Genomic DNA, 24,061 nt, shown 5'->3' with positions numbered 1-24,061 from the left:
CAAAGGACTGGTTCCAAATTAGGAAAGGAATGCCTCAAGACTGTATATCGTTACCCTGCTTAACTACATTCAGAGTATATCATGTGGAATGCCAGGCTAAATGAAGCACAAGATGGAATCAAGATAGCTGGGAGAAATATCAATAACCTCAGATATGTAGATAACACCACCCTTATGGCAGAAAAAGAAGAGGAACTAAAGAGCCTATTGATAAAGGGGAAAGAGGAGAGTGAAAAAAATTAAAACTTTTTCACTTAAACTAAAGGCTTAAAACTCAACATTCAAAAAACAAAGATCATGGCACCTGGTCCTATCACTTTACAGCAAATAGATAGGGAAACAATGGAAACAGTGACACACTTTATTTTCTTGGGCTCCAAAATCACCATGGATGGTGACTGCAGCCATGAAATTAAAGGATGCTTGCTGCTTGGAAGAAAAGCTATGACATAGCTAGACAGTGTATTAAAAGGAAGAGACTTAACCTTGACACAAAGGCTGGTGCACTGGGACGGCCCAGAGGGATGGTATGGGGAGGGAGGAGGGAGGAGGGTTCGGGATGGGGAGCGCATGTATACCTGTGGAGGATTCATTTTGATATTTGGCAAAACTAATACAATTATGTAAAGTTTAAAAATAAAATAAAATTGGAAAAAAAAAAAAAAAGAAAGTCAGTGGATTGATGAGATGCACAATAATTAGACTGGAGAAGGAAATGGCAACCCACTTCAGTATTCTTGCCTGGGAAATTCCAAGGAAAGAGGAGTCTGGCGGGCTACAGTCCATGGAGATGCAAAGAAGCATGAGCACACACACAATTATGTCTAAAATAAAGTCTGTTTCTTTTATAAAAAAAAAAAAAAAAAAAAAAACAAAGGTCCACCTAGCCAAAGCTATGGTTTTTCCAATAGTCATGTATGGATGTGACTGTTGGGGGCATAAACTTTGCCACTGAGCGCTGAAGAATTGATGCTTTTCCACCATGATGTTGGAGAAGACTCTCGAGAGTCCCTTGGACTGCAAGAAGATCAAACCAGTCAATCCTAAAGGAAATCAGTCCTGAATATTTATTGGAAGGACTGACGCTGAAGCTGAAACCCAAAACTTTGGCCACCTTATGCAAAGAACTGACTCATTGGAAAAGACCCTGATGCTGGGAAAGATTGAAGGAGGGAGGAGAAGGGGATGACAGAGGATGAGATGGTTGGATGGCATCACCAACTCAATGGACATGAGTTTAAGTAAGCTCCAGGACTTGGTGATGGACAAGAAGCCTGGCGTGCCGTGGTCAGTGGGGTCACAAAGAGCCAGGCACAACTAAATGACTGAACAGCAACAATACTGTCTTACATAATGGCTGTATTGTCTACATTCGCACCAACAATGCAACAGGGTTCCCTTTTTCCACACCCTCTCCAGCATTTATCGTTTGTGGACTTTTGGATGATGGACATTCTGACTGATGTGACATGACACCTCACTGTGGTTTTGATTTGCATTTCTCTAATAATGACCGAGGATGAGCATCTTTCCATGTGCTTATTAGCCATTTATATATCTTCTGTGGAGAAATGTCTGTTTAGGTCTTCAGTCCACTTTTTGATTAGGTTATTTGCTTTTTTGGTATTGAGCTACATGAGCTGCTTGTATATTTTGGAGATGTATTCTTGGTCAATTGTTCTAGCTCAAAGGATTTGAGCATACTCCTGCTAGTATATGAAACGAGTGCAATAGTACCATAGTTTGAACATTCTTTAGAATTGCCCTTCTTTGGGATTGGAATGAAAACTAATCCCATGGGATACAATCTATTAAAATGCACTTGCAAAAAAAGAAAGGAAAGGAAAATACTTTCAGAATACAGAACTTGATTTTATAATAGCTTTGTACTCGACAACCTCTTAATAAATTTCCACTCAAAGTGTACTTGGAAGTTTGCCACCTTTTTTCCTATATATTAGAGTTTCACCTGAGGGAGAAATTTCTGAAGATTAATCCTGATTACCAAGAATGAAAAAAAAAAAACATTCAACAGATCACAGTTTCATGCCAACATTATTTGTGAAGAAAACATCATTGCTCATGTTCAGCCTACTGTCAAAACATTTGTAACATGCTTCTAAAAGGCCCAGATAGAAGTGTGTGTAGAGATTACCAAGGGCAACAATGAAAGTGCTGGCTTCCCTCTGCTTTCCCTAACACACTTTCAGAGATGAGCTTTAGCACCCAGACTGTCCCTGGTGGCTCAAGAAAGCATTTCAGTATTATCAAGAGTCTGGATACTGAGTTGAGTTTGCTTTAAGCTTAGAGATGATAGTTTTGTTTTTTTTTTAATCAGTTTTATTTCCTAAATTCCTCTCACATTCCCACTGGTGTGATTTCATTTTGAAAACATTTCATCTTTAAGGTCCAGAACAGTTTTTAGAAATTTTTTTGAAAATAAGGGCAACAACTTATGTAATTGACTATGAAAAAGAAATACACCACAGGGCTATGCTTATAAGTGTCTGTGTTGTGTGTACATGTGAATTGAGATCTCCAGTCTACAGCTGTATTAAATTTTGGATCTGTACCTTTCCTATAATGAATCATAGAATATTGACAACACTAAAAAAATAATAATCAATCCATTGTCTGCAATTATTTAAATTGTCAAATACCTTGAAGACAGGGACTTTTTCTCTAGTGCTTGGGTCCATAAATAACAACTAGCAGATGACCAATAGAGTGAAAAATTCCCCCCACTTCTTACATGTTAAAACCTGAGGCCAAGAGAAGAAAAGTGATTGGACATCACAGAAGCTTCACCTACATCCCAACTCTCTATCCAAAAATAGATTTTAAATGTCTACTGATGTTTTAAAATAGATGAATTCCTCCTTTTTAGTTCATAAAGGCCTAAGTTTGTGAGGCAAAGCTACTTTCAGATATCAAATATTTAACCCACATAACTTCTTTAAAGCATAAATAACCCCCAGGGAAATGTATTAGTTGTTTAACAGTTTCAGTTCCTTGATTGAAAGACAACAGAACTTGGAAGCTTGAATAGTCTGGATCTATGAACTGCAACTTACAGAGAACCACTATATGTGGTTTGCTCTTCATGCCATCACATACAAGAAAGAAAGTCCACCACAAACAATTTATTACAAATTCTACTTTTGAAAATAAACTATAAAAATGAATTTAATTTAACCCATCACTAAAAGAGCAAATAAATAATTTTTGGCCCCTAAACCTTTTAGGCAAACTAGGCCTGTCTTTGCAGTACTTATTTGGGCTTCTATTTTCCTGAAGGAATGAAGTCCTGCTAAGAGACACAAGGAGAAGGAGGCAAGATAAACACTAGTGTGCCGGCTGCTCTAAGATGAGCAACCTCAAAGATTTAAACTTGGTCCCAAATCCTTGAAAAATAAATGAGTCAGCATGTGGAGAAGCCTACAGATCTTGAACATGAAGAGCCTGGTTAACTGTGGTCATGAGCACTCAGAAGCTGTGATGAAGGAAATCCAGTCCCACTTAATGCTCCAAATTTTATGATTGTAGTTTTCACATTAACTGACAAAGTGGAACAAATTCACAGCCATAATAGCATAGACTCCTCCAATCACTTTCTCTCTACAGTTTCATAGTAAGACGAGATCTGTGTGGGCCTTTGCAGATTATTATCCTGTGTTTTACCCAGTGCCTGAACTAAACAACTGCTGAATAAATCTACACAGGATACTACCCTAAACAGTTTTATTTAATTCTCAAAAAGGTCTTATGAAAGAAGGAGGGCAGCCATTATTCCCATCTCACAGAAGACAAAGTTCCCAGACACCATGTCGTCTTCATCACTAAGGTTCATTAGGCACTTACCATATGCTAAGCCCTCTGAATGTATTAACCTGTTTAATTTCCATGGTATTATGATATGGTAGATATGAACAGCATCTCTATTTTACAGGTAAGAAAACTAAGACACAGAGAAATTGACACATAAGTATTAACATAACTACAATCAGCTATCACAATTAGGAACTAGCACCAGGACTGAACCTAGGAAGGTGGCTCCAGAGTCCATACTTATATCATGAAAATATCATGCCTTGACATTTGACTGCCCAAGTAGTATCTACTTGCTTTGGGCTTGGTCACACGGCTAGTTGATGGTCAGTCCAAGACTACTTCCATCCTCCCTCCAGCCCACGTCCCTACCTCAGTAGGTCCTGTCAATCATCACCTGCAAAAACAAAGCTTCCCTGGGCCTCAGCACAAGTCTAATTAACTGGACAGAGTGAGCATGTGCAATTAACTGATGAACTAACTCTTCATAGAAACCCAAGTCAGGAGGATACCTTCCAAAGACAGGTGAAAGGCCTCAAGGTGGAGGCATCAACCACTGGTAAACCTCTGCTGCTGCTAGGGACACTCATATTTGAAACTTACTATTGAAGATTCACCTGTTAGGTAACACAAAGCCTCTTATATGTAATTGGAAGTCATTACCTTATTAGGAAAACCTCATAGTTGGAGAACATGCCAAAGCTGTGTGATTCCAGGAATGAAAGGGCAATGAAAGAAACATACAGCCTGTGTCCTATAGGGAGATTACTTGTAAGAAGTTTCTTCATATGGGACAACCTAACTTAATGCTATTTAAGAGTCCATGTTTTAGCAACTAGTCTAGAACATTTAAATATGTTTACATCAAATATAGGGTGTTTCTCTCTTACACTGTTGGTGGGAACGCTAACTAGTACAGCCACTATGGAGAATGGTGTAGAAATTCCTTAAAAAACTGGAAATAGAATTGCCATATGACCCAGAAATCCCACTGCTGGGCATACACACTGAGGAAATCAGAACTGAAAGAGACACATGCACCCCAATGTTCATTACAGCACTGTTTACAATACCTAGGACATGAAAGCAACCTAGATGTTCATCGACAGAGAAATGGATAAGAAAGTTATGATGCATACACACAATGGAATATTACTCAGCTCTAAAAAAAAATGCATTTTATTCAGTTCAAATGAAGTGGATGAAACTGGAGTCTAGAGTGAAGTCAGAAAGAGAAACACCAATACAGAATATTAACGCATATATATGGAATTTAGAAAGATGGTAATGACAATCCTATATGCAAGGCAGCAAAAGAGCCTGTTCTTTACAGGCTCTTGGACTATGTGGGAGAAGGCAAGGGTGGGATGATCTGAGAAAATAGAACTGAAACATGTATATTACCATATATAAAATAGATGACCAGTGCAAGTTTGATGAATGAAGCAGGGTACTCAAAGCCGGTACTCTGGGACAATCCTGAGGGATGGCGTGGAGAGGGAGGTGGGAGGGGGTTTCAGGATGAAGGGACAATTGTGCACCCGTGGCTGATTCATGTTGATGTATGGCAAGACCACCACAATATTATAAATTAATTATCCTCCAATTAAAATAAATACATTTTTAAAACAAATATATGGTGTTTCCTAAGCCACACAACAAATGGATTCCTAAATCATTCTGCTAAGTGAACATTCATTTATCTTCCCCCACACACATAAATGAAAAGCTTGAATGCTAAATGCTAAATCACTTCAGTCGTGTCTGACTCTGTGCGACCCCATAGACGGCAGCCCACTAGGCTCCCCCGTCCCTGGGAGTCTCCAGGCAAGAACACTGGAGTAGGTTGCCATTTCCTTCTCCAATGCATGAGAGTGAAAAGTGAAAGTGAAGTCGCTCAGTCGTGTCCGACCCTCAGTGACCCCATGGACTACAGCCTTCCAGGCTCCTCCATCCATGGGATTTTCCAGGCAAGAGTACTGGAGTAGGGTGCCATTGCCTTCTCCAAATGAAAAACTTATATGCACCTATATTCAAATTTTCTCTAGTAAGAGAAAAATATCAGTGAAGATTTTTGTAGAAAATGAATCAACACACACAGTGATTTCTTCCAAGCATCTCTTCCATTTTCAAATACCAGAACATGGCAAAGCACTAAATGTGTTAAGATATATTTACTGAGAAACTTGGTGTCTGACTTACCCGCTGGATTTCTATCAAAGAACAATACCGGAGCTCTCAAAATGGTCTCCAACATTTTGTTGTGCAAAGTTTGTGAAGAATTAACAAGGATGTACAATGCCAACAGAGATCTTGTGACACCAAAAAGGAGAATAGATCCAGTTAAACCTGAAATAAAGAAATGTCACTCATAACATAAAATCTCTGCCTTTTCTTCAATGATACTGAAGTACAGCAGGCAGTTTATAAAATTATTATGTATTTTCACTATAAAAAGAATTTACATATAAATTTTTATATATAGAATATGAAATAAATAAGTTTAGATACATATATAGAATGGATTCTATAAGTTTAATGTATTCACAAGATACATTTATTAAAAAGAATATGAAAATCAGTATCTTCCTTTCACTAAACAGAAATCATGTGTGAAGAAAAAATGAGGTGTAAACTACAATTTCCTTCTAGGCTTTCCAAACTCAATTTGCAAACTCTAATAAAAACTCAAAAGAAAAATTAATTATAAAAAGTAGTTAATCATTCTTTCTCCATGTTTCATATCTATTTACAAAATTTTCCATAATGTGAAATTGTGGTATGCTTTGGTATCAGCATGTGAATTAACAGGAAACAGGAGAAATTATTTCATTTCATTGTACAAAATACACAGTGTCTTTAAAAAATAGGAAAATACCATACTAAGTTACAAGTAGAAAACATCTTAAATAGTTGAATTGCAAGAAAATACAAATTATATCTTAACACAAGATAATTAACTTAAAAGAGCATCTAATCTCACTGTTTTATAGAAACAAAAAGCATGTGTAAATGCACATAATTTTTTAAATTAGTTCTATTCATAACATAAATGAGTATGTACTATGCATATAAAAATTAAAATAGCCCTCCAAACATCTCTTGAACCCATGATACTAAGGAAACTGGAAATAACTTCTGTTACAAATATTCCATCAAGTATTTTTTTCTCCTTCGGCTTTTCACATCACTGTTATTCCAACTTTGGAAGCTGTTTGAATTCCTGAATTCCATCAACAGGCATCTGCCTTAGCCCACTATCCTAAATGGATATACAACAGAATCTTTTACTTCTTCCTTTAAGCCCCCACAGTCCACCAATTCAGAAGGTAAACAGCTAATGGATTTAGGTTTCTTAGCAAGTGATCAACAAAAGAAGTACCAAATTTCAATGAATGGGTTCTTACAAAGATATAATTAACTCTATCTTTGCAGAAAGTTAGTATGTGTGTTTCTTGTGCAAATATTTTAAAATTTTAGATGAGGATTTCCTTTTGAAAGTATGAAATGCTACACATACTCTAGGCACTCTTGTGAAAACAAAGCCATGTTAATTAATATTAGTCTGGCAAGCCAGATGTTAAATTAATCGCACAAGTGGAGATGCAATAACATTGTGATCTCAAGGTAAGAAAGAGAAGGAATCCTAATTAATTCCCAGACACTGGATTTCTCCCTACTTAGCTTCTCTCTTAAGTAATTGGTGAAGCCCAAGAGATGAGCAGTGTGGCAAAGGGGAATTTGCATACCTGCAAGGAAATAGTGCTTTTGCTTGGGGGCCCTTGCTGCCAGAGAAATTCATCTAAGTTCAATAAAAGACAGGGTTTATTCAGACAGAACTGGAAAAATTCAAACCACAGGGTGGGGATCCATTTCTAATCCCCTTGTCCATCCATATAATAAGATTTAGATAAAGCAACCTATCAGAATAGACAGTAGCACATTTCCAGTGGCTGATTTTCTGAATGTTCAATTCTAGTTTAACTTCCAAAATCCAGTACAGAGCAAATTAAGAGTCTTCATTCACCTTCTTCTAGTAGATTTTTTAAATTAATTATTCCAATTAATTCATAGAGTAAATGCAACTCAGACTCTTATTTGTTGAGGTATTTCTGAATTTCTCCTGGAAGCCCTAGTTGCTCACACAGGCTCCTTGTAAGCACCTCAGACTCTAGTATAATAGACCAGATGATTCAGCTTTACCTGAAAAAATTCCTAAGTACCAGTTCAGATCAAGCATCTCTGTTATATTTCCTTTTTCATATGCCATGATATTCAGAGTACTCTGCTCATTTGTCCTATGGAAGAGGGAAGAAAAAAAATATCATGCTATAGATAGAATATACAAATATACCCAGAAAAAAATTAACCTTGATTTAGGAGATGAGTTTAATGCTAGAAAACGGTTCCCAGCTCTAAGGGCCTTATGTCTCTCTACCTTATAGAGATATCATTTGCATCATGACTTTCAGATCTCAGAACTGTCTGTGAGGAAGCTTCTGAAAGTGAGACATGGAGAGAGACCATGGGAGGGTCACAGTCCAGCAGGAACTGTGATTTTTCTTCAGGGAAACTACATGAGGGTCAGAAGAGGAGGCTGAACAAACCCCACCCCTCCCCCTGACTCTGTGGGAAAGTGAGGCTTTGTGTAGACTTTACAGCACTTTGGGTCAGAGCAGGAATCACTCACCAGTTTAAAATCCACCAATCCTGCAGGACGTAGGCAGCCTGGAGCAGGAAACAACAGTCACTCACACACTGACATTACTGAGCCTCACACCTCACTCACTAGGATGGGGGACAGAAAGGCTCCAGAAAACAGAGATGGTCCTTCCGACTCAGGTCTGTGCCAAGCCCCACATCCCAGATGACGAAAGGTCAGGGGAGGGCATGTTATAATTTAATATCTCTAAAAGGCTTTCTTTTTTTTTTTTTTTTCCTAGAATTTTTCACAAACACACAACACCAATAAGCCTTACTTATTTTGCTACCCAAAGATAGCATATTTGAATGCAAATCCAAGTACATGCAAAAAAAGTAGTAGTGTAAATGTTCGAGGTTTTGAAGGAAGACTCTTGACAGGTACTGTGATGGTCAGTTTTCTGTGTCCCCTTAGCCATTCCAGTCTCTGGTCATTTAATCAAATACTCCTCTAGATATTAATGTGAAGGTATTTCTTGTGGATTGTGGTTCATATCTATAATTAGTCAACTTAAGTAAAAATAACCATCAACAATGTGGTGGGCCCCATCCAGTCGGTCAAAGGCTGTAAGAGCACAGCCTGAAGCTTCCTAAAGGAGGAAGAAATTCTGCCTTAAGACTTCAGGTCCTGCTTGAGGTTCCAGCCTGCAGGCCTCCTCTTCTGCTTTCAGATTCACCCAGGCAGATCCCACAGCTTCATGGCCAGTTTTTTAAAATAAATCTCTTCATAAACATAATAATAATTAAACAAATAGACACAGTATAAATAGTATGTGAATATCAAGCTAAGGGCACACACCAAAACAAATTTCCTTACGTACCTGAGCTGCTATGTTTACTAGAATAAGGAAAATGATGACAGACCAGTGAGCACCAGCTCTGAAGTAATTCTTGTAGGTCTTAAAACCAACTTTTCCTTCTAAACGTCTCTCCTCAGATAGTGTATCCTGTATATTCTCAGTCTTGAAGGGAAAAATGGCAGTGAAAGACAAAATTTTAAATAATGAACTACAAAACTACAAAAGTTCAACAATGCCCTAAATTGCAATTCTGTGGCGAAAACAGACACACCTCACATGCTGGTAGGAGTGCAAGATGGTCCATCTCCTATGGACAAGGTATGGAAATATCTAACCAAACCATATATGCATTGACTCTTGGACCTAGCCATACTACTTCTAGTAATCTGTTAGAAATAAGGAAATATCATTTGCACAAGGTTATTCATTGTTGCGTGGCTTTGCTTAAAGTAGCAGTGCTCTGTGATGATCTAGATGTTTGGGACAGAGGTGTAGCAGGGAAAGGGAGTCCAAGAGGGAGGGGATATATGTATACATATAGTGGATTCACTTCATTGCACAGTGGAAAACAACACAACATTGTAAAGCAGTTATACTCCAATTAAAAAATAAATTATATGACTAAAGAATAAAAACTGGGTATCATGACTTTCGGCACGTGCAAAACATACCCAATTCAAATATGAATGCAGAAGTTTGTTCCAAAATAACACACAAAATGTAGTTAATGTATCCCTTCTAGATGACTTGTGTCACTCAATGATGAAAACATAAAACATAGCTGGTCCTCAAAATACTAGTCAAATACAGTAAGCTGAGTTCACGCAACAAGTTGGAATAAGGCGAGTTTGGATAGCAGGAGGACAGCATATGATCTGAATATATGTGGTTCCTGAATTTCAGTGATTCCTGAGTGTGGAATGTGAGGGACTAATCAGTGTCTGCTGTGTGTCAGGTCCTTAGCACACGTTATCTCTGGTCTATCACAAACCTTCTGACACCAAGGCAAAATACGATAATCAGTCATCTGCAGTGCCAGAACATTCCAATATGTAGGAAAAATAGCTGATTTAATGTGGTCACAGCAGGATTTGATAGGAGAAGGTCTTCATAGTAAGCCTCTGGATGTAAAAGGGAAGCTGGGAGCCATTATAAACAACACCCAGGAATTCATAGCAGTGTACCCATTACTGATCTTGATAAGATTCATCATCCTATACCCAAAGGAGAACCCTGATCAGAGAGCAATTTAATTCTACCAATTCCATGGAATAAGGCCCTGGAAACTGATTTACTTTGAGACAAAGATGTCATGAGAGGAGAAGACTGAACGGCCATCAAAAGCAGACAGACCAGGAGGTTGCAGAATGAGAAACTCACATCTTGGTCTTCTGCAGCTGCATCTTTCAACAAGGGTGTGGAAGACTGTTGAGACTGAACTAAAGACTCGGAGGAGGTCTGAGTCCTCATAGTGGGAGATTCAGGAACTGGAGATGGTTCGGCCTCCTCATTCTCCTTTTTTAAAAGGGAAGCAAAATCTACCCCGGATTTCAGTAACTCAGCATAAGTCCCTTTTTGCACCATTTCACCCTAAAATAAAAATTTTAAACTTGAGAGGAATGCACTTGCATTAGATAATACTAATCTAATTTAAATACTAATCAAGAAAAGTTAACTGGTATTAAACTATAACTTTTGTAAGAAAATATTTCTTAGGTCTAGAATTTTGGTTCACAAATCTAGTTCAGCTAGACACAGTACAAGCCTTCTGTTCTCTGCCAAACCAAATATTGTGTAAGGTGCTGGCAGATATGAAAGAAATGTGTGCTCATGTGTTAAAAATGGAGGCCGTTGATATAACTACTGTGGGCATTTAGGGAAGCAAAAACTATAGATACCAGTAGAAGTATCAGTAGAGTTTTTTTAGACAATCCAGATAAACTTCATATGACAAGCAGAATTTTTAAAAACAGTCAATTGGAGAAGATATTCCAGGAAACAAACTTAAGACTGACACAGAGGTGGGCACAAGCACATCTGCATAGGTAAGAGTCACTCATCAAGTCTATGCTGACCATGTCACTGTCACAGTAGCATGTGTTCAGCTGGGACAACACCTGTAAGAAGTAGCTCTGGACAGAGAATCCATGAGCTGTGTCATCATTGTCTTTATAACTTCCCAACAAACTCAGAAAGTTCGCAACTGCAAATTCAATATTCTTATGTTCAAGTCATTAAACAAGAAGGCCATGACACTGGAGTGGTTCTAAAGCCTTGGCAGCAAACCAAAACCTAACCCAGAATCAGTGCGCTCAAATGTGAGAGGAGATCTTAAAAACAACCAATCACAAGCAGATAACCAGGCCTCTCAGATCAGGCAACTGCTTAAGCTACCACCAATCTAATCAAGTTCTTTGAAAATACATGACATTTTACTTCAGTTTCCCTCCCTTCAGTTCAATTCTGTTCAGTCGCTCACTCGTGTCTGACTCTTTGCAACCCCATGGACTGCAGCACGCCAGGCCTCCCTGTCCATCACCAACTCCCAGAGTTTGCCCAAACTCATGTCCATTGAGTCAGTGATGCCATCTGACCATCACATCCTCTGTCGTCACCTTCTCTTCCTGCATTCAATCTTTATCAGAATCAGGGCCTTTTCCAATGAGTCAGTTCTTCATATCAGGAGGCCAAAGTATCAGAGCTTCAGCTTCAGCATCATTCCTTCCAATGAACATTCAGGACTGATTTCCTTGAAGATTGACTTGTTGAATCTCTTTGTAGTTCAAGGGACTCTCAAGAGTCTTCTCTAACACATAGTTCAAAAGCATCAATTCTTCTGTGCTCGGCTTTCTTTATGGTCCAACATCCATACATGACTACTGGAAAATCCGTAGCTTTGACTAGATGGACGTTTGTTGGCAAAGTAATGTCTCTGCTTTTTTTTTTTTTAATATAAATTTAATATTTTAATTGGAGGCTAATTACTTTATAATATTGTATTAGTCTTGCCATACATCAACATGAATCCGCCACGGGTGCACACGTATTCCCCATCCTAAACCCCCCTCCCACATCCCTCCCCTTACCATCCCTCTGGGTTATCCCAGTGCACCAGCCCCAAACATGCTGAACCATGCATCGAACCTGGACTGCTGATTCATTTCACATATGTTATTATACATGTTTCAATGCCATTCTCCCAAGTCATCCCACCTTCGCCATCTCCCACGGAGTCCAAAAGACTGTTCTAGACATCTGTGTCTCTTTTGCAGTCTCACATACAGGGTTATCATTACCATCATTCTAAATTCCGTATATATGCGTTAGGATACTGTATTGGTGTTTTCCTTTCTGGCTTACTTCACTCTGTATAACAGGCTCTAGTTTCATCCACCTCATTAGAACTGATTCAAATGTATTCTTTTTAATGGCTGAGTAATACTCCATTGTGTATATGTACCACAGCTTTCTTATCCATTCATCTGCTGATGGACATCTAGGTTGCTTCCATGTCCTGGCTATTATAAACAGTGCTGCGATGAACATTGGGGTACAAGTGTCTCTTTCACTTCTGGTTTCCTCGGTGTGTATGGCCAGCAGTGGGATTGCTGGGTCATATGGCAGTTCAATTTCCAGTTTTTTAAGGAATCTCCACACTGTTCTCCATAGTAGCTGTACTAGTTTGCATTCCCACCAACAGTGTAAGAGGCTTCCCTTTTCTCCACACCCTCTCCAGCATTTATTGCTTGTAGACTTTTGGATCGCAGCCATTCTGACTGGGGTGAAATGGTACCTCCTTGTGGTTTTGATTTGCATTTCTCTGATAATGAGTGATGTTGAGCATCTTTTCATGTGTTTGTTAGCCATTTGTATGTCTTCTTTGGAGAAATGTCTATTTAGTTCTTTGGCCCATTTTTGGATTGGGTTATTTATTTTTTCTGGAGTTGAGCTGCAGGAGTTGCTTGTATATTTTTGAGATTAATTCTTTGTCAGTTGCTTCATTTGCTATTATTTTCTCCCATTCTAAACGATGTCTTTTCACCTTGCTTATAATTTCCTTTGTTGTGCAGAAGCTTTTAAGTTTAATTAGGTCCCATGTGTTTATTTTTGCTTTTATTTCCAATATTCTGGGAGGTGGGTCATAGAGGATCCTGCTGTGATGTATGTCAGAGAGTGTTTTGCCTATGTTCTCCTCTAGGAGTTTTATACTTTCTGGTCTTACATTTAGATCTTTAATCCATTTTGAGTTTAGTTTTGTGTATGGTGTTAGAAAGTGTTCTAGTTTCATTCTTTACCAGTGGTTGATCAGTTTTCCCAGCACCACTTGTTAAAGAGATTGTCTTTTCTCTATTGTATATTCTTGCCTCCTGTGTCAAAGATAAGGTGTCCATAGATGTGTGGATTTATCTCTGGGCCTTCTATTTTGTTCCATTGATCTATGTTTCTGTCTTTGTGCCAGTACCATACTGTCTTGATGACTGTGGCTTTGTAGTAGAGCCTGAAGTCAGGTAGGTTGATTCCTCCAGTTCCATTCTTCTTTCTCAAGACTGCTTAGGCTTTTCGAGGTTTTTATTTCCATACAAATTGTGAAATTATTTGTTCTAGCTCTGTGAAAACTACCATGGGTAGCTTGACAGGGATGGCATTGAATCTATAGATTGCTTTGGGTAGTATACTCATTTTCACTATATTGATTCTTCTGATCCATGAACATGGTGTATTTCTCCATCTATTAGTGCCCTCTTTGATTTCTTTCACCAGTGTTTTATAGTTTTCTATATATAGGTCTTTAGTTTCTTTAGGTAGATATATTCCTAAGTATTTTATTCTTTCCGTTGCAATGGTGAATGGAATTGTTTCCTTAATTTCTCTTTCTATTGTCTCATTATTAGTGTATAGGAATGCAAGGGATTTCTGTGTGTTGATTTTATATCCTGCAACTTTACTGTATTCATTGATTAGCTCTAGTAATTTTCTGGTAGAGTCTTTAGGGTTTTCTGTGTGTCATCTGCAAACAGTGAGAGTTTGACTTCTTCTTTTCCAATTTGGATTCCTTTTATTTCTTTTTCTGCTCTGATTGCTGTGGCCAAAACTTCCAAAACTATGTTGAATAGTAGTGGTGAGAGTGGGCACCCTTGTCTTGTTTCTGACTTTAGGGGAAATGCTTTCAATTTTTCACCATTGAGGATAATGTTTGCTGAGGGTTTGTCATATACAGCTTTATTTACATTGAGGTATGTTCCTTCTATTCCTGCTTTCTGGAGAGTTTTTAACATAAATGGATGTTGAATTTTGTCAAAGGCTTTCTCTGCATCTATTGAGATACTCATATGGCTTTTATTTTTTATTTGTTAATATGGTGTATTACATTGATTGATTTGTGGATATTGAAGAATCCTTGCATCCCTGGGATAAAGCCCACTTGGTCATGATGTATGATCTTTTTAATATGTTGTTGGATTCTGATTGCTAGAATTTTGTTAAGGATTTTTGCATCTGTGTTCATCAGTGATATTGGCCTGCAGTTTTCTTTTTTTGTGGCATCTTTGTCAGGTTTTGGTATTAAGGGTGATGGTGGCCTCATAGAATGAGTTTGCAAGTTCACCTTCCTCTGAAATTTTCTGGAAGAGTTTGAGTAGGATAGGTGTTAGCTTTTCTCTAAGTTTTTGGTAAAATTCAGCTGTGAAGCCATCTGGACCTGGGCTTTTGTTTGCTGGAAAATTTCTGATTACAGTTTCAATTTCCGTGCTTGTGATGGGTCTGTTAAGATTTTCTATTTCTTCCTGGTCCAGTTTTGGAAAGTTGTACTTTTCTAAGAATTTGTCCATTTCTTCCAAGTTGTCCATTTTATTGGCATATAATTGCTGATAGTAGTCTCTTATGATCCTTTGTATTTCTGTGTTGTCTGTTGTGATCTCTCCATTTTCATTTCTAATTTTATTGATTTGGTTTTTCTCCCTTTGTTTCTTGATTAGTCTGACTAATGGTTCATCAATTTTATTTATCCTTTCAAAGAACCAGCTTTTGGCTTTGTTGATTTTTGCTATGGTCTCTTTGTTTCTTTTGCATTTATTTCTGCCCTAATTTTTAAGATTTCTTTCCTTCTACTAACCTTGGGGTTCTTCATTTCTTCCTTTTCTAGTTGCTTTAGGTGTAGAGTTAGGTTATTTATTTGACTTTTTTCTTGTTTCTTGAGGTATGCGTCTATTGCTATGATCCTTCCCCTTAGTGCTGCTTTTACAGTGTCCCACAGGTTTGGAGTTGTTGTGTTTTCATTTTCATTCATTTCTATGCATATTTTGATTTCTTTTTTATTTCTTCTGTGATTTGTTGGTTATTCAGCAGCGTGTTGTTCAGCCTCCATATGTTGGAATCTTTAATAGTTTTTCTCCTGTAATTGAGATCTAATCTTACTGCATTGTGGTCAGAAAAGATGCTCGGAATGATTTCAATTTTTTTTAATTTACCAAGGCTAGATTTATGGCCCAGGATGTGATCTATCCTGGAGAAGGTTCCGTGTGCACTTGAGAAAAAGGTGAAATTCATCGTTTTGGGGTGAAATGTCCTGTAGATATCAATTAGGTCTAACTGGTCTATTGTATCATTTAAAGTTTGTGTTTCCTTGTTAATTTTGTGTTTAGTTGATCTATCCATAGGTGTGAGTGGAGTATTAAAGTCTCCCACTATTATTGCATTATTGTTAATTTCCCCTTTTATACTTGTTAGCATTTGTCTTACATATTGTGGTGCTCCTATGTTGGGTGCATATATATTTATAATTGCTATATCTTCTTCTTGGATTGATCCTTCGATCATTATGTAGTGTCCTTCTTTGTCTCTTTTCACAGCCTTTGTTATAAAGTCCATTTTATTTTATATGAATATTGCTACTACTGCTTTCTTTAGGTCTCTATTTGCGTGGAATATCTTTTTCCAGCCCTTCACTTTCAGTCTGTATGTGTCCCTTGTTTTGAGGTGGGTCTCTTGTAGACAACATATATAGGGGTCTGATTTTTCTACCCATTCACCCAGTCTTTGTCTTTTGGTTGGGGCATCAACCCATTTACATTTAAGGTAATTATTGATAAGTATGATCCCGTTGCCATTTACATTATTGTTTTGGGTTCAAGTTTATACACCCTTTTGTGTTTCCTGTCTAGAGAAGATCCTTTAGCATTTGTTGGAGAGCTGGTTTGGTGGTGCTGAGTTCTCTCAGCTTTTGCTTGTCTGTAAAGCTTTGATTTCTCCTTCATATTTGAATGAGATCCTTTTTGGGTACAGTAATCTGGGCTGTAGGTTATTTTCTTTCATTACTTTAAGTATGTCCTGCCATTCCCTCCTGGCCTGAAGAGTTTCTATTGAAAGATCAGCTGTTATCCTTATGGGAATCCCCTTGTGTGTTATTTATTTGTTGTTTTTCCCTTGCAGCTTTTAATATTTGTTCTTTGTGTTTGATCTTTGTTAATTTGATTAATATGTGTATTGGGGTGTTTCACCTTGGGTTTATCCTGTTTGGGATTCCCTGGGTTTCTTGGACTCGGGTGATTATTTCCTTCCCCATTTTAGGGAAGTTTTCAAGTATTATCTCCTCAAGTATTTTCTCATGGTCTTTCTTTTTGTCTTCTTCTTCTGGGACTCCTATGACTCAAATGTTGGAGCATTTAACATTGTCCTGGAAGTCTCTGAGATTGTCCTCATTTCTTTTAATTCTTTTTTTTTTTTTTCCCTCTCTGATTCATTTGTTTCTACCATTCTATCTTCTACCTCACTAATCCTATCTTCTGCCTCTGTTATTCTACTATTTGTTCCCTCCAGAGTGTTTTTTATCTCATTTATTGCATTATTCATTGTATATGGAATCCTTTATTTCTTCTAGGTCCTTGTTAAACTTTTCTTGCATCTTCTCAATCCTTGTCTCCAGGCTATTTATCTGTGATTCCATTTTGTTTTCAAGATTTTGGATCATTTTCACTATCATTATTCAGAATTCTTTATCAGGTAGATTCCCTATCTCTTCCTCTTTTGCTTGGTTTGGTGGGCATTTATCTTGTTCCTTTACCTGCTGGGTATTCCTCTGACTCTTCATCTTGTTTATATTGCAGAGTTTGGGGTGGCCTTTCTGTATTCTGGCAGTTTGTGGAGTTCTCTTTATTGTGGAGTTTCCTCACTGTGGGTGGGGTTGTACGGGTGGCTTGTCGAGGTTTCCTGGTTAGGGAAGCTTGTGTTGGTTTTCTGGTGGGTGGAGCTGGATTTCTTCTCTCTGGAGTGCAATGAAGTGTCCAATAATGAGTTATGAGACGTCAATGGGTTTGGAGTGACTTTGGGAAGCCTGTATATTGAAGCTCAGGGCTGTGTTGCTGAAGAATTTGCATGGTATGTCTTGCTCTGGAACTTGTTGGCCCTTGGGTGGTGCTTGGTTTCACTGTCGGTATGGAGGCGTTTGATGAGCTCCTGTTGATTAATGTTCCCTGGAGTCAGGAGTCCTCTGGTGTTCTCAGGATTTGGACTGAAGCCTCCTGCTCCTGGTTTTCAGTCTTATTTTTACAGTAGCCTCAAGACTTCTCCATCTATACAGCACCGTTGATAAAACATTTAGATTAAAGATGAAAAGTTTCTCCACAGTGAGGGACACCCAGAGAGGTTCACAAAGTTACAATGAGAAGAGAAGGGGGAGGAGGGAGATAGAGGTGACCTGAATGAGATGAGGTGGAATCAAAAGAGGCGAGAGCAAGCTATTTAGTAATCACTTTCTTATGTGCGCTCCACAGTCTGGACCACTCAGAGATGTTCACGGAGTTACACAGAGAAGAGAAGAGGGAGGAAGGAGACAGAGGTGACCAGGAGGATAAAGGGATTAATCAAAAGTAGAGAGACAGATCCAGCCAGTATTCAGTTCCCTAAGTGTTCTCCACAGTCCGGAGCACACAAAGAGATTCACAGAGTTGGGTAGAGAAGAGAAGAGGGAGGGAGGAGATAGAGACAACCTGCTGGAGAAAAAGGAGATTCCAAAGGGGGAGAGAGCAGTCAAGCCAATAATCTTGCTCCCAAGTAAAAATGGGTACTGAAGATTGGGTTCTTAAAGGTACAAAATTGGTAACAAATACCAAAAAGCAAAGATTAAAACTCTAGAGTAGAGGTTGGATTTTCAAAAATACAATATTAAAGGAAAAAAAAGTCACAAAAATTATAAAAAATATATATGAAGTTTGCTTTAAGAAATAGGGTCTCTCTTTTTTTTTTTTTTCAAAGAAATAGTAGGTTATAAAAATGAAAATTAAAGGAGTAATAGAGGACTTAATTTTTTTTAATTTAAAAAAAAGTAAACAATGATAGTAAAAACAGTAAAAATATATCTAAGACTTTCTCTGGTGTTATTGTGGGCAGTGTGGGGTCAGTTCTTTTTCGGATAGTCCCTTGATCCGGCTTATATTTATCAAGATCTATAGGCCCCTTCCTATGTAGTCGGTACTAACTACAGAGTTTTAATATATTGCACCTGTCACTTCCAAGGAGGATTCCCCTGTTTTAGCTTCTTCTGTTTGCTGGTCTCTTCAGTGTCTAATTTCCGCCCTGACACAGGGAGCGGTGGTGGACACTTTTTTAGGCTCACTTGTTCAGTCGTGCTGTGGGGAGGGAGGGACGCTGCAAACAAATAACACTGGCATGTGTTTGCAGTGTCTCGGCCACACTGGGTTTTCCCCTGCTCACAGCGTGTGTGCTTTCCCTGTCTACACTGCTTAGGCTCTAGGTTGCTCTGCCGGGAACTGTCTGAGGCCGGACCTGGGTTGTGTGCACTTCCCAGGTCTAAGTTGCTCAGGTTCAGGTACTCGAGTAGACTTCAGAGGCGCAGACTCGGTTGGGTCTGTGTTTTGTGCCCTTACCAGGTCCAAGCAGCTCAGGTGTTTGGCAAGGGCAGTCACTGCGACTTATCGCCTCGCCCGTCCCTGCCTCTCGGTTTTCTGGGTGTACAACCGGTGCACCTTCTCTGGCAGATGTTGACCATCCAGAATCCAAAGAAGTCTTAGTTAGCAATAAAGCCTGCTTGCAGTTTGGTAGATAATGCCTCTCTGGGGCCGCGGTTGCCCCCTTCCAGCTCTGGCTGCCCTCGCCTGCCTGTCACCTGAGGGGGATGGCCTGCAGCCAGCTAGCTCTGCTCAGTCCTTTGTTCTGTAAGGGGGCCTTACAGTGTCTTAGGTTAGGGCTTTTCACGTAGCTCTAGTTAGTCCTTTGTTCTGTGAGCGGGCCTGAAGGTGTCTTAGGTTAGGGCTTTTTGTGTGGTAGCTATCCCACAGTCTGGTTTGCTAGCCCAAGTTAGTTCCCTCAGATTGCCCCCGGGGCATTCCGGCCTGGTCTTACTCTAAGCAATGCAGCCCGCACCTCCCTGCCCAGCCCCCGCTTGCTAGTGGTGGATGCAGGCGTCTATGCAGCTTCTCCGCTGAGGGAGTTACCATTGGGCACATATTCTGTGGGTTTTAATTATTTATTTATTTTTCCTCCCAGTTATGTTGCCCTCTGTGGTTCCTAGGCTCACCACAGACTCGGCAGTGAGAATGTTTCCTGGTGTTTGGAAACTTCTCTCTTTTTTAAGATTCCCTTCCCAGGACGGAGTTCCATCCCTATCTCTTTTGTCTCTCTTTTTTCTTTTATATTTTTTCCTACCTCATTTTGAAGACAATGGGTTGCTTTTCTGGGTGCCTGATGTCCTCTGCCGGCATTCAGAAGTTGTTTTGTGGAATTTACTCAGTGTTCAAATGTTCTTTTGATGAATCTGTTGGGGAGAAAGTGGTCTCCCCATCCTATTACTCTGCCATCTTAGGACCGCCTCTTGTCTCTGCTTTTTAAAATGCTATCTAGCTTGGTCATAGCTTTTCTTCAAAGAGCAAGCGTCTTTTAATATCATGGCTGCAATCACCATCTGCAGTGATTTTGGAGCCTAAATAAATAAATAAAGCCTGTCACTGTTTCCTTTGTTTCCCTGTCTACTTGCCATAAAGTGACTGGGGACTGGATACCATAATCTTTGCTTTTTGAATGTTGAGTTTTAAGCCAGCTTTTTCAGTCTCCTTTTTCACTTTCATCAAGAGGCTGACTCTTTAGTTCTTCTTTGCTTTCTGCCATATGGGTGGTGTTATCTGCATATCTGAAGTTATTGATAAATTTCCTGGCAATCTTGATTCCAGCTTGTGGTTCATCCAGCCCAGTATTTCACATAATGTACTCTGCATAGAAGTTAAATACATAAGGTGACGATATAAAGTCTTGATGTACTCCATTCCTTATTTGGAACCAGTCTGCTTTTCCGTGTCCAGTTTTAACTGTTTCTTCTTGACCTACATACAGATTTCTCAGGAGGCAGGTCAGATGGTCTGGTATTTCCATCTCTTTCAGAAATTTCCACAGTTTGTTGTGATCTACAGACAAAGGCTTTAGCGTACTCAATAAAGTAGAAGTAAATGTTTTTCTGGAACTCTCTTGCTTTTTTATGATAAAACATGTTGGCAATTTTATCTCTGGTTCCTCTGACTTTTCTAAATACAGCATGAACATCTGAAACTTCTGTTCTCAGTTCATGTACTGTTGAAGCCTAGCTTGAAGAATTTTGAGCATTACTTTGCTAGAGTGTGAGAAAAGTGCAATTGTGTGGTAGTTTGAATATTCTTTGCATTGCCTTTCTTTGGATTGGAATGATAACTGACCCTTTCCAGTTCTGTGGCCACTGCTGAATTTTACAAATTTGTTGACATATTGACTGCAGCACTTTCACAGCATCATCTTTTAAGACAGCTCACCTGGTATTCCATCACCACCACTAGCTTTGTTCATAGTGAGGCTTTCTAAGGCCCACTTGACTTCACACTCCAGGCTGTCTGGCTCTAGGTGAGTGATCACACCATCGTGGTTATCTGCATCATTAAGATCTTTTTTCTACAGTTCTATGTATTCTTGCCACCCCTTCTTAATATCTTCTGCTTCTGTTAGGTCCATACCATTTCTGTCATTTATTGTGCCCATCTCGGCATGAAATGTTCCCTTGGTATCTCTAATTTTCTTGAAGAGATCCCTAGTCTTCCCCATTCTATTGTTTTCCTCTGTTTCTTTGCAGTGGTCACTGAGAAGGCTTTCTTATCTCCCCTTGCTGTTCTTTGGAACTCTCATATGCAGATGCTTTTGCTATTTTCTAACCCCATGAAACAAGACACAGCTAATTCACTCAGTGGCAAGCAAAATATGAGGCCAAAATTTCAGGATGCAAAACCAATCAAAGGAGGGCATCTGGTTAAGGCAGATCAAGTAGAAGAAAGTGCCCCATGACCCTACCTTGACCCCTCTTATCCTATCCCCTGAGGTGGTCCCCTAGCAGAAACCCTATGAAACCTTTGGGAACCATCTGATACTGAAGAATTAGAATTTTATTCAAGATATATTGTGTCTTGTGCCACTTGAGAGACAAAATGCATACACCTTACTTAATGAAATTACCACTTTCTACTTAGTATCTGTAAGCTGCACAAGGAAATTACTAGTGGTACAAAGACAATAATTTCACTCAGCAGCCAAGCCCTGACAATTCCAAGGGGACAAGGGGCATGCCATCCCCCCTCTGATGTGAGAGAGGGATCAGACAAATAGAAAGGATGGACCCCAAGTCATCCAGTGGTGCTCTCTAGTGGACAAATTGTTGTTCTAAAATTAAGGATGGTATTCTCAAAAGAAGCAATAAGGGGGCCCCAAAACATCTAGGGACTGGCTAAATATGTACTGTGCCTCTCACCATTCTGTACTCAATACTGCCAATGCAGGGTTTTACATACTAGTATCACCTGCTCTGTGGGCTTCCCTGGTAGCTCAGGAGGTAAAGAATCCGCCTGCAATGCAGGAGACCCTGGTTCAATCCCTGGGTTAGGAGTATCCCCTGGAGAAGGGATAGGCTACCAACTCCAGTATTCTTGGGCTTCTCTGGTGGCACAGATGGTAAAGAATCTGCCTGCAATGCAAAAGACCTGGGTTTGATTCCTGGGTTGGGAAGATCCCCTGGAGGAGGGAATGGCAACCCACTCCAATATTCTTGCCTGGAGAATCCCCATGGACAGAGGAGTCTGGGGTAACAAAGAGTTGGACATGACTGAGTGACTAAGCACAGCACATCATCTGCTCTGCATATGAAGTTAACTGGTCTCAAGCTTAAGAAATCTGAGCTCCACATTCCTGGAGGAGTGGAGAACAGTCTACACATGGAATTGCTTTGAGAGGTAGAGATGCTATATTTTAATAATATTTCTTAGAGCAGAAATTAATTTGATAAGTGAGAGATTTGGCCATGGGTCTGTTGAAACAGACAAGGGTTAACAACAGAGGTGCTGAGGCACAGACACAGACAAACCAAGGGGTGAAACATCAAACAATTACCAAGTCTGAAAAATTCTCACTAATCTCCAACCCACTCCCAATCATGTGAGGTATTGTACACTGAATAGTGGCCCCTTAAAAAGGTGTGTTCAAGCCCTAAACATGACACCATGAACTGACCTTATTTGGAAGCAGGGTCTTTGCAGATGTGATCAAGCTAAGATGAAGTCACATTGGAGCACAGTGACCCTAAATCCAATATGACTGATGTCCTTATGAGAACAGAAGAGATTCAGACAAACAAGGGATAATGGCCATGTGGTATCAGAAGCAGAGACCACAATGCTGCAGCTGGAAGCCAAAGAACACAAGGAAGGCTGGCGCACACCAGTGGCAGGAAGAAAGGATTCTCCCCTGCAGCCTTCAGGGAGAACACAGCCCTGCCAGCACCTGGACTGGGGACTTGTAGCCCCCAGACCAGGGAGACAATAAATCTCTGTTGTTTTGAGGACAGAGAGAACAGACCTGTAGTTCCCAACAGGGAGGTAGCTGGGGAGACTTTGAGTGCGAGGTTTTGGATTAGCAGACATAAGCATTATATATGTAATGGATAAACAACAAGGTCCTACTGTGTAGCACACAAAGAATTATATTCAGTATGGCCTATAATAAACCATATTGGAAAAGAATATTTTAAAATAAATATATGTATATGTATAACTGAATCACTTAATTGTACAGCAGACATTAATACAATATTATAAATCAACTATATTTCAAAAAAATAAAATAAATTTCTGTTGTTTGAAATCACCCAGTTTGCAGTACTTTGTTACAGCAGCTCTAGAAACTGATACTCTAGCCTGAGCCCACACTTCTGTCTTCTCAGCTTTACTAAGACTCCTAACTGCTTCTTCTGTCACCCCTCCAGTGACCATCAAAGGAATCTCTTAATTCCCACATCAGACCACATCCTCCTCTGCTCTGGACCATCCAAGGCTTCCATCTCACTTCTGAGCTCACTGCGCACTGCTCAGAGACCCATTCCCTCCACATCCCCCTGCTCACTGTCCTCAGACACTCTGGTCTTCCTGCTGTTCCTTCAACCTGCCAGGTCAGCTCCTTCCTTAAGACCCCCTGCCTCATATTCCCTCTCCCAGGTGACAGCATGGTCCCCACCATCATGTCACTCAGACCCTGTGAGGCACCAGCTCCTCAGGGAGGCAGCCAAGATGTCACCTTCTTTGTCATATCTGTCCCCATAAGAACAGGAGCCCTGTGTAGGCAGGGCCTTGTCCTCCTGCTGCACAGGCTTCCACACATATTGGGCACATAGAGACCTGGGCAGTGAGACCAGCAACTGGCAATACCAGCAGAGTGGTGTC

The 24,061-nt window shown here is 39.6% G+C and overlaps 1 protein-coding gene across 1 annotated transcript in view; it reads right to left on the bottom strand.

The window, feature by feature from the left end:
* The window catches only part of LOC784305 (ATP-binding cassette sub-family C member 4-like), a 251,837-nt gene that overhangs the window by 116,842 nt on the left and 110,934 nt on the right, over positions 1-24,061 (bottom strand). Inside the window, exons 14-18 of the mRNA XM_059892172.1 lie at positions 10,710-10,919; positions 9,351-9,491; positions 8,519-8,556; positions 8,032-8,126; positions 6,031-6,177 (exon numbers count right to left, since the gene is read on the bottom strand). Coding sequence (XP_059748155.1) covers positions 6,031-6,177; positions 8,032-8,126; positions 8,519-8,556; positions 9,351-9,491; positions 10,710-10,919 — 631 coding nt within the window. The remainder of the gene's footprint in view (positions 1-6,030; positions 6,178-8,031; positions 8,127-8,518; positions 8,557-9,350; positions 9,492-10,709; positions 10,920-24,061) is intronic.

Source organism: Bos taurus, chromosome 12, assembly GCF_002263795.3.
Source record: "Bos taurus isolate L1 Dominette 01449 registration number 42190680 breed Hereford chromosome 12, ARS-UCD2.0, whole genome shotgun sequence".
Taxonomy (NCBI): Eukaryota; Metazoa; Chordata; class Mammalia; order Artiodactyla; family Bovidae; genus Bos; species Bos taurus.
Note: the sequence above shows the minus strand (reverse complement) of the source record. Positions and strands in the feature narration are given on the sequence as shown.